Consider the following 11,033-nt stretch of genomic DNA (forward strand, 5'->3'; position numbering starts at 1 on the left):
CCTCCCACGACTAAGGATTTAAAAAAAAAAAAATATCTCGAAAGTGTATTTCAGTATTCTTTGAAAATGTTCTGTACTGAACAGTCTTTACAGAAATCAAAAAATAAACTATAATTGAAGTTTAAAACAAAGATGTATATGGTTTATGATACTACACAATTACATTTTGCGATCCAAAATCACATCCCAGTGAAGACAAATGTTTTCTTATTTTATGTTTTGTATATAAATTGATATCCAAATGTTACACCACAAATACTGTTAAAAGTGACATTAAATGCAAAATACTAAGTATTTTTCACGGGTTAACTTCGTGGTAACTTAATCATTAAAATGCATTACTACTGGTTATTGCATGGTAACCTGAACTTAACATGATTTTAGATCATTTTCAGAAGATAATGTCTTTTTATGAAAACCTTATTTTCAACGTTTTTAACTAACGAGATAACACGGCTTTGTGGATATATTTATGTTGTACAACTGTCAAGGAATACATAGAATCGTCTAGGAAAGAATTTCAGGATCTCAAGAGACTTCCTAAGAGCTCTAAAAAATTAAGAAACCCATAAAAACGAGTTATTTCCAATAATTGGATCAACCGTCTTACTCGGGCTTTCACCACCCAAACCCAAATTGGATTGTAAAGAATGATTGAACAGCCCAGTAATAGGAATCTCTCTTATTGTTGTTGTTGGGTTTTTTCTAGTTTGTGCAAAGCTATACAATGGACTATCTGTACTCTGTTCACCACGGGGAAATAAACCCCGTATTTTAGCGTTTCAAGTCCATAAACTCAACACTGACCGACCGGGAGGACAACAGAAATTAACAGATGATAAATAAATGTCACAGTTGGGCCAAATGACAATGCAGACAATCCAAAAGGGTATCTTGCAAATTTGTAGCTAGATGTTACTTTAAATGTTAATTACAGCAATATTAAGTGTTTTAAGCTGGGTAATTAACTTCGTGATCCGATGTTCAAATGTAGTCTAAACTTTAAAGCGCATGTTTATGTTTTCAGCAATTTTCAATTTTCTCATCTCGACATATACATACAAACACACACGTTTCTCGCGTTATCTTTGAATATCTATAGTTAAGAACAGTGTTTGTTTTTCTGGCGGAAAGGGCCGGAACGGCGTTCCGGAATCTTTTAATGAATGGTCAGCAAAATAAACAAGACATTACACAAATATCCCTTCTTCTCGTACAATAAATTACAAAAATAAAAACCATTATATTTTCTTTGTATTATCAGATGTGTTACTGCCATATAGGGATGAGACCGACTGTTCGATTGGGATGGTCAAGGGGTGGGATGAAGTAGAAATGGAAAATATTATAGAAAATATAAAAGCGCTCTGAAAAGAAAAAAAATAAACAGCAAGGTTGAAATTGTCATTTTCATGCCAGTGTTAACATCGTGCAGTAGGCGCTGTGGCTCTGAACCATATGATATGTTACTAACTTAGAATATTAAAATTACGTTCTGGATGTAACGAGAAAACGGCTAACACAGTGTTCTCGTACCGCTTGGACTGGTTTATGATAAAGCAAGCTATATAAAGAAAATGAGATAATATTCATCTAAATGTGAAACACGTGTTTTCAACAATTTTCAATTAGTGATATCGCCCCCCCCCCTTATCAAATATGGTACAAGATAGCTCTTGGGAAACAGTCTCCTTCCTTCATAGGGTTAACTGAATAAAAAATACGAAGAACGGTTTATTTTTTAAGATCGCGTATAACATGTTGCAGTTGTTGTCATACTTTTATTATAAACCTGTGTCTTCTCTTTGCCTTCCAGTGACTGTCTTTTAATTATTTGTATTAATTTTGTACAATTTCCAAATATGTTACTTATAATTCCTTTTATCCATATATTTGAATTTAAAACGGTAGTCCCACACCCACACATACAGTATAGGTTAAAGTTCGAGTAATATAATATTCGTCTTAAAAATTTTTGGCTAGAGGATTTTTTATAAAATATTTTTAAGTTTTATATACTATATACAAGTATAATACTTGTTAATCAGATATTTGCATGTTAATAATATTGTTATTAATCACTGTCATGAATTAATACTTGTTTTACATTCCGTAATTACGAATCTTTCGTGGAAGGTCAAAGACTATTCATGGTTATTATGACGTATATTTAATTCTTACAATATTGTAAGCGGAAAGGGTATGCTAACAATAGTACAATCTTTGTAATACTAGAGAATCTGTGTATTCAAAATGATTCTATAATGTTAAATCTTACATTATTGTTAGCGAAAAGGGTATGCTAACAATAGTACAATCTTTGTAATACTAGAGAATCTGTGTATTCAAAATGATTCTATAATGTTAAATCTTACATTATTGTTAGCGAAAAGGGTATGCTAACAATAGTACAATGTTTGTAAGACTAGAGAATCTGTGTATTCAAAATGGTTCAATAATGCTAAGTTTTACAATACTGTTAGCGGAAAGGGTATGCTAACAATAGTACAATCTTTGTAATACTAGAGAATCTGTGTATTAAAAATGGTTCTGTAATGTTAAATCTTACATTATTGTTAGCGAAAAGGGTATGCTAACAATAGTACAATGTTTGTAATACTAGAGAATCTGTGTATTAAAAATGGTTCTATAATGTTAAATCTTACATTATGTTAGCGAAAAGGGTATGCTAGCAATAGTACAATCTTTGTAATACTAGAGAATCTGTGCATTCAAAATGGTTCTATAATGTTATATCTTACAATACTGTTAGCGAAAAGGATATGCTAACAATAGTACAATCTTTGTAATACTAGAGAATCTGTGCATTCAAAATGGTTCAATAATGTTAAATCTTACATTATTGTTAGCGGAAAGGGTATGCTAACAATAGTACAATCTTTGTAAGACTAGAGAATCTGTGTATTCAAAATGGTTCTATAATGTTAAATCTTACATTATTGTTAGCGAAAAGGGTATGCTAACAATAGTACAATCTTTGTAATACTAGAGAATCTGTGTATTCAAAATGGTTCTATAATGTTAAATCTTACAATACTGTTAGCGAAAAGGATATGCTAGCAATAGTGCAACCTCTATAACGTAATCTGCATAACAGTGCTTACAATGACATCATTGCGAAAACGTCTTGAGATAACTCCTCTTAAAAATACTTGATTAGATAACGCATAGATAACGCAAATAAGAGCCGCTATAAAAGATTTGGTCTGTGCAATATTTTATCTCACTTTACTAATCCATGGGGCGTCCAGCGAAAAGTATTGACAAAGGCTTGAAAAAATTAATAATTCAGTTGGCTATTGCTATAGGGTACGCGCATAACCATTACGTGACCTTGATATACATATACAAGAGATATCAAGCTGAGGAGACAATCTCGATAACGATGGAATAGACAGGGATTTTGACGAATAGCCTGATTAACATGAAGTGTTGCAAAAATGCTAATGTTATATTATACCGCGGGGAGTCAAACCCTGGATTTTAGCGTTGAAAGTTCATAAAATTGCCGCTGACCCTCCAAGGAAGAGATAACTTTGAAGGTAGGGCTCCGAGTAAACGGGGAGTTGTATGAAGTCGAAAGACATTCCTAACAGTCAACGCAAACACTTGTCACTTATGTATAGAACAGGAAAGTTTGTATAATTAAAAGTTACATGTACAATTTGATCGTCTATACACACACAAAGGAAGATATAACTTTGAAGGTAGGGCTCTGAGTAAACGGGGAGTTGTATGAAGTCGACAGACATTCCTAACAGTCAACGCAAACACTTGTCACTTATGTATAGAACAGGAAAGTTTGTATAATTAAAAGTTACATGTACAATTTGATCGCCTATACACACACAAAGAAGATATAACTTTGAAGGTAGGGTTCCGAGTAAACGGGAAGTTGTATGAAGTCGACAGACATTCCTAACAGTCAACGCAAACACTTGTCACTTATGTATCGAACAGGAAAGTTTGTATAATTAAAAGTTACTTGTACAATTTGATCGCCTATACACAAACAAAAATGAATAATATAACTACAGTTTTTTCCACACACTAGTCTAGTGATTATCTGAGGGCCACATTAAAGTTAATTCATATTAAAAAAAATCACCGAAAGATGTTCGTTTGTTGTTAAGTAGAAAGCTGCACAATGGGCTATCTGTGCTGTGCCCACCATGAGTATCAAAACCCGGTTTTTTAGCTTCATATGCCTTATAAGACTTACCGCTGTGCCCCTGGGAATGGGAAGTATCACTGAAAGAAGAGGTCAAGTAACAGTCTCCATATTCGACAATAAGTATGAATCTGAAACCTGTATCTTGCATCCAAGACATAAAATTCAATAGATAAAAAAAAAATGAAGTAAAAAAATCCATATTAATTTTTATATATTTTAATGTTAGTTATAACTTATTGCATGGTTGGCTTTTCTTTTTCTCGCAAAATTTGAAATGAAAAACACGAAGAAAAAACTTCATATTTGGTGAATAAGCCTAAAAACTTACACACAGTAACGAGCAAGACGTGTATGCATGTCAATTACAAAAGAAATTGACCTGAAGGAAATGTGTTCCTGCGGCCTTCGCCTTGAAAAGCTCGTTCAACTGTACGTGGCACAACTTCCACTGCCCCAAGCCCCCAAACTAACAAGTTAAAAGCTTTATGTTGGTTGGCCTTGAAGCTTCGAGTTACACTGAATAATTTTTTTACACGCCCTCTGCACTTCTTCACCAAAACTAGACTTTCTTTACATATTTATATATGTATAAATTCAGTAAGAAAGGCCTAGCATGGTTATTAGACGATACTTTTGCAATACCAGTTAGCACACAGATTTATAAAGTTTCTATATACTTTGTTTGAATAAAGCAATTAACTTTCAAATGGTTAACTGCTTTGCTTCGAGAAGAACCCTTGACTGTCGTCTGAGATTGTATTTGTTTTAGGAAAGTGACATTTTCTCATTATCATTACTTATTCACAAAAGCCAATTCTGTATCAGTATTATATTAGTCAGGCGTGTATTAGCAAATGATTCGGGATTTAAACTGTTTCCAAAATTTTATAGTTAATCCAAACACCTATAACACCAGTCAACCTGATAAGAAATCAGAAAGAAGGTGTGAATCAACCTCGACGAAACCTTAAATTTGCGCACATTGGCTAAATAGCAAGCAGTCAGCTGAAACCACCGCCACGGGGAGCTTTGTCTGGCTCTTTGAATTGAATAAGGAGAATGACTGTCACTTTTATCAGGGATTTTCCTAGTTTGAAGTTAATCACATATTGTGCACCCGTAAACATATTTGTGCAGTTGAAGTATAAGTAAGTTCGAGTAGATAAATATTAAAAAAAAACATATTAAAAATTATAAAATTCCATTCCAGAGTTGATAAATAAATGGATTTACTAGAATATTCTTCAGTTTTGGGTCATTTGTTACTAGGCCTGTATATATATGAGGTGCAATAAGGCGTCATGTATTAAAAAATGATGAAGTTAAAGCATAATTGTGGACTTTTAAAAAATCCTTAGGAAAAGCTCTGACTTATAACGCACCTACAGTGACAGTAAGATCCACAGTCGAACTGGTGTATTACCGACGTACATAAAGTTGATCCTCAACTTGAGAGTTTTTAGGTATTTGACCAAAGTTAAACACCACACTCTCTAAAATAACGTACTCGTATATCACGCACTCTTACCGTTAGTCAATAACTCGTTCACCTTAGAGTTGTCAAATACTCCTTGTATATCCAGCGTCAGTTCCCATGCGAACCAGCACCCTGTCTTCTCCAATAACGTTACTTTTATACCCTGCTAGCTATCAGTCTTTATCTTCCCTAAACCCTCCTGTTATGTCTGACTCGATGTGAATTCAAACAAACTTAAAAGCGACCAAATATTTTTTCTATGTATAGCTTTTAACTCTTTTACGATAAATATTAGAAATTAATTTGATAAACTTAAAAGATATATTTAATTGCATCCTAACATTATCGAAACCAATGTCGGATCAAATAGACCCGAAACATAATAGAAGGGTTAAATACCAGCGATACGTGTACATTTCTGTATCTCAATGAGATACACTAAATTTTACCCCTGGTATTATATACTCTGTACTGTCATCTTAAAGAACGTTAGACTCTCCCTCGCTATGAATCAGTTCCTATTCCGATCTTCTCGAACAACGGGTACATCCTGCTTCAGTTAGTAACATATTTTGTCTTACAATAATGACTGTGTACCTTGCCATGCCCAATAAAGTTACGTGTCTCAGACTTTAGTGTTAAAAACTAGTATGTTATTGTACACGTATATTCTTACAACGGCAAGGTCATTCGTCAGATCTAAGTTCTCCAAACTCGGGATTCCTAGATGCTAGCAGTGCATTATTTTTACCGATAAACAGATATTTTGAATGTGACATCTCACTGACTTGGCTTCTCAATATTTGTGGACACTGCTTGAGTTTACTTTGCATGTGATTGGCTTCATTTTTTTAATATTGCAAAATCTACCTAGTAGAAACATTAAACTGATGTAGACTACACTAAAATAAAAAGTTTAAACTACAGATTTTCCATATTCTCCTTATCCATTATATCAAAAGATATCAGTATTTTAAATAAAATATGAGGTGTTTAACACAATTGATTTACGTTATGAGGAAAGAGTTTACATTAATCACGTGCTGCTGTGTGTGAAAACGTGCTGTCTGTAAAAGGTATAGAGAGTAGTCTAATCAGACCTGATGATCAGTAGGTTACATTAGACTGGTTTAAACAGGTCTGGTGGTCAGTAGGTTATATTAGACTTATTTAAACAAATCTGATGATAGTAAATTACAGCACGCAGTTTATAATAGACTTAGTGACCTACAAGTCATTACAGAGGCTACAGACATTACTTTCTGAAGAAACATGTTTAAGTGGACTTGTTGATTTACAGTAAAAATTGTCATCATGAGTGGGTAAAATACTTTATAAATATATATAGTAATTAAATGGTACAACAATAATATTTTAATTTTGCAATATGATTAGCAATAGGGTGTTTTGAATAAGCTACCTCAGTTGCTCAAGATTTAGCAGATTTCTATACATTTAGATGAATCATTTTTCTCAAAACGTGGAATACTAACTAAGGTAAAATGACTCAAGTTGTGCTAGTATTACCATATTTCAAGCAACCGTGGGTTTTCAAGCTGTTGGATTAGATGACCTGGTGTAGAACAACTTCAGGATGTGTATTAATACCCCACCCCTTGGTATTGCTTTTAATAACAGCTGTAAGAGGTAAATTCCAATAGCATTTAATCTTTCGATCATCAAGTTTGGTTAGATTAATCTCTCTTCATAACATGTCAATTATCAGGTCTGGTTAGATACCTCATTAATTCATCTACTGTGACTACATAATTCATTAAATCTGTTTACAATAGTCTTTCTACTCTAACCTATCAATTACTTATAAATCATTTCTGCTGAAGTTAGTTTCTGTTGAATTATCTTATAATCTAATCTAATCCATTTAATAAAGTACCTATAGTTCATCAAGTCTAATCTTTCTGTTGAAGTAAGTGTGAGTCTAAACTTATCATCTGTTGAATTATCTTATACCAAGTTTATTTAAAATATCTATCAAATTACTTGTGGATAATCTAATCCATTTAATAAAGTACCAATAGTTCATCAAGTCTAATCTTTCTGTTGAAGTAAGTGTGAGTCTAAACTTATCATCTGTTGAATTATCTTATACCAAGTTCATTTAAAATATCTATCAAATTACTTTTGGATAATCTAATCCATTTAATAAAGTATCTATAGTTCATCAAGTCTAATCTTTCTGTTGAAGTAAGTGTGAGTCTAAACTTATCATCTGTTGAACTATAGAAGGGAAATAAAATATTTATAAGTTACAATTGAGAGTAATACTTCATTATAAAATAATAAAATAAAAATTATATAATTAAGTGAGAGTGTATAATACACTCTCATGTTGTTAGGAAAAAGGTCCATGGTCAATTTCAAAGGATATGTCAGATCTTGAGCTAGGTACATGTTTTTAGTATTTATCATAAAACTATGAATATAGGTTAGAAAATTTTGATTGGTTGATAACTATAAAAAAAGGGGGCACCATTATGAAGACAAATTATATTCTAAAATTTATAATCAAATTAAATAAGTATACAACCTTTAAAACTGTTTTGGTGGAACTTTAGACAAATCAGACATATGTTCGGGAACTCTAACGGACTGCGAACAACTGGCTGGTGAAAGAGGAGACAATATTTCAGCTGCTATACTGAAGCCTTAAAAAGGCCTCAGTATAAAAACTGGAACATTGTCTCCTTCACTTTCAATGAGTAATTCATGTCCACTGCAGTTTTCAAACCAACCTTTAAAATTCATCAGTTTTGCTGTAAAATTGTTTCAAAATCATAGCTATCTAGGAATTATGAAACAATTGAGGCTTAACCTCAGATGAATTTTCTTTATAAACATATTAACTGGGAAAGTTCAAATTAACTATTAAGATATCTTAAAATGATTTAATTGATTTACTAGACATTGCTGGTAAAAAAAGTAATGCATACATTTTCTTTGTGTTACAGTTTGAACTCCACTGCCACTTTCCCCGATCTTTAGGTAAGCTACTTCTTACATGGCTCTCTAACAGTGATGTAGCCTAAGGAACTATCTCAAGCATAGTCTAGTTCATTTACTATATGCATGATTCAACTAGATTAAAAACATACACAGATAATAAAATATCTTCTTTTAACCAGTTAGACCTAATATTACAGTTTCATCTACTTCACCAGGAATTAAATTAAAGTTATTAAAGACAGCCAAGTGATACAGATCATACTGTTAGTTTTAGCAACAGGTTTTCTGTTATAATGAAAACAAAGTACGACTTATAAAACTAGTAAATGTGCTCTTTGTTGTGTATTTCATTCGAAATAACACATTGATTTCATGATTTATCAGCAAAAGGTACAAAACTTTTTCTCTCTCTCTCACCCAATTGTAAGAATCAAATCTCAAGAAAATGAAGTAAATTTCTGTGGATTAACCTGACAAAGTTTTTTACGAAAAGACAAAATTTACAGATGTACTTAGAATTCATCAGAATCTTCTTTCTTCTTCAAATAGTTAAAGTAACAACTAAATTATACCTTGGGATAAATGAGAATATGTTTCACCTTTCTGAAAAGTCACCACGACTGCTGTAAGTTTTAAATTTAATGTAATATTGCCTAAACAGTATATTTGATACTGGAATTGAATAAAAATGGATATGTTAGTCATCCAAATTATAGTTATATGTTAATGCAACATAAAACTATTCATTCCTTCTTCCTTTGCATTCCACTAAAACTAACAAGTTTTCATTTAACCAATACACAGATACAGTACGCTAAAAAATGAATGTCAGTCAGAAATATCGTGAATTTTCACTTATAATTATAAACAGTACATCATGATGTCAGAATAAATAAAAATACTATGAAGTACCTTGGTCAAGGGATTTTTTACTTGTACATCTCTAATGTTTATGGCTTGTGTACCTCAAAGACTTTTATCTCTGTAACTGTCAACTCTTTAACTGTGATCCTTTTATCACAAAACAATTATTTGTTCAAATTGATCCAAAGACCATGGAACTGTGAGGGTTAAAAACTGAATTCAATCAAGTTATGAGACAAAAACCATTCATAGTGAATATTTTGAATTATTTTCAACCTTAAACTACCCTCTAAATATCACAAATAACATTTATATATTCAACATCAAACATATCTTTTTACCTAGTTTCTTATGTAAAGTTGATAAACTGAAAAAAAAAATTAATTTATGATAGACTATTATTTTATATAACTTATAACTTGAAATTAAGATGAAATGCATACCTATAGTCTACATATAATCTTGATAAGTTTTATCATCAGATACAGTTTTTTTATGTGACTGTCACTCCATAAACAAAGTCATATACAGCTTAAACTAAAAGTGAAACTTGTGAAAGTAATATGGCATACCAGTATTTTTAGCTGAACATTTTAATAATATTAGTTTTGTTCATGAAACATAATAAAAAATTATGAATACTTACATATATCAAACCAGAATAATATCGATCTTTCAAGTTATGTAGGACAGATGCTTCATTAAGGCATGTTAATTCTGCCATGTCTTCGACTTTGCTAAATTTTGGAGGATTCATTTTTTGGGCATCATCTTTATTCACCACGCATCTTTTACTTGTCTCCACGATTTCTACTTCCAGCTCATCTCCTCTGTCCACTTTGATGCTCGCTGAAACGAATCCTTGTTGTTCGTGGGGTATCCAAATCAATTTTTTGGATGTCCACTCTGCCTGGATAGTGGGATCGTTTATCCCAACATTTCTGTCAACAACAAGGTATTTCAATTCCGGGTCTTTACGAAAGTCCACAGAGACTGGTTCCGCCATGTCGCTTATAGAATGCCGTGCTCAAGGAATGTCGTGCCGTATTCAGTAAAGTTGCAGTGGCCGGTGAATTACTAGTAGTAGTAGAAATAGCTTCGCCAACAATGTCTGACGTGCAGAACGTTTTGGTCTAACAAATATAAATTAGAAAGAAAAAAAATAGCTATTTAAATCAAATTTGAAATATTTAGCTTTAAGTACGAAAGTATTAACAGAGATTAAAAATATCGAATATGTATGCTATGCAACTTCGTGGTGCAACACGTATACAGTCTCATGTAACGAATACACCTCACAACTAGGCCTACTACCAACAGCCGCCGCCCGGTTTGTACTACTTTTCTGCGCATGACAAAAAATTATGATTGGAGCACGTGACTAGAAATCTCTGACAGCACCACTATGCGGCCAACGACTTACTTTTGATGAGTCACTAGTTAAATTATGTCACACTGGTGGTGTTGTTTTTCGTTTTGTTTGTTTTTTAATTCGGAAAACAGTTATGTCCACTACGAAGTTTGTGAACAGAG

General features: G+C 32.4%; 1 protein-coding gene across 1 annotated transcript in view; it reads right to left on the reverse strand.

Annotated features, from left to right (window-relative positions):
- LOC106469748 (myosin-10-like) overlaps positions 1–10,824 on the reverse strand; it is a gene marked incomplete at its 3' end in the record, with an annotated part of 75,698 nt that extends 64,874 nt beyond the window's left edge. The window contains exon 1 of the mRNA XM_013930258.2: positions 10,147–10,824. Coding sequence (XP_013785712.1) covers positions 10,147–10,506 — 360 coding nt within the window. The remainder of the gene's footprint in view (positions 1–10,146) is intronic.
- Positions 10,825–11,033: the final 209 nt, after the last annotated feature.

Source organism: Limulus polyphemus, unplaced genomic scaffold (genome assembly GCF_000517525.1).
Source record: "Limulus polyphemus unplaced genomic scaffold, Limulus_polyphemus-2.1.2 Scaffold3640, whole genome shotgun sequence".
Lineage (NCBI taxonomy): Eukaryota > Metazoa > Arthropoda > Merostomata > Xiphosura > Limulidae > Limulus > Limulus polyphemus.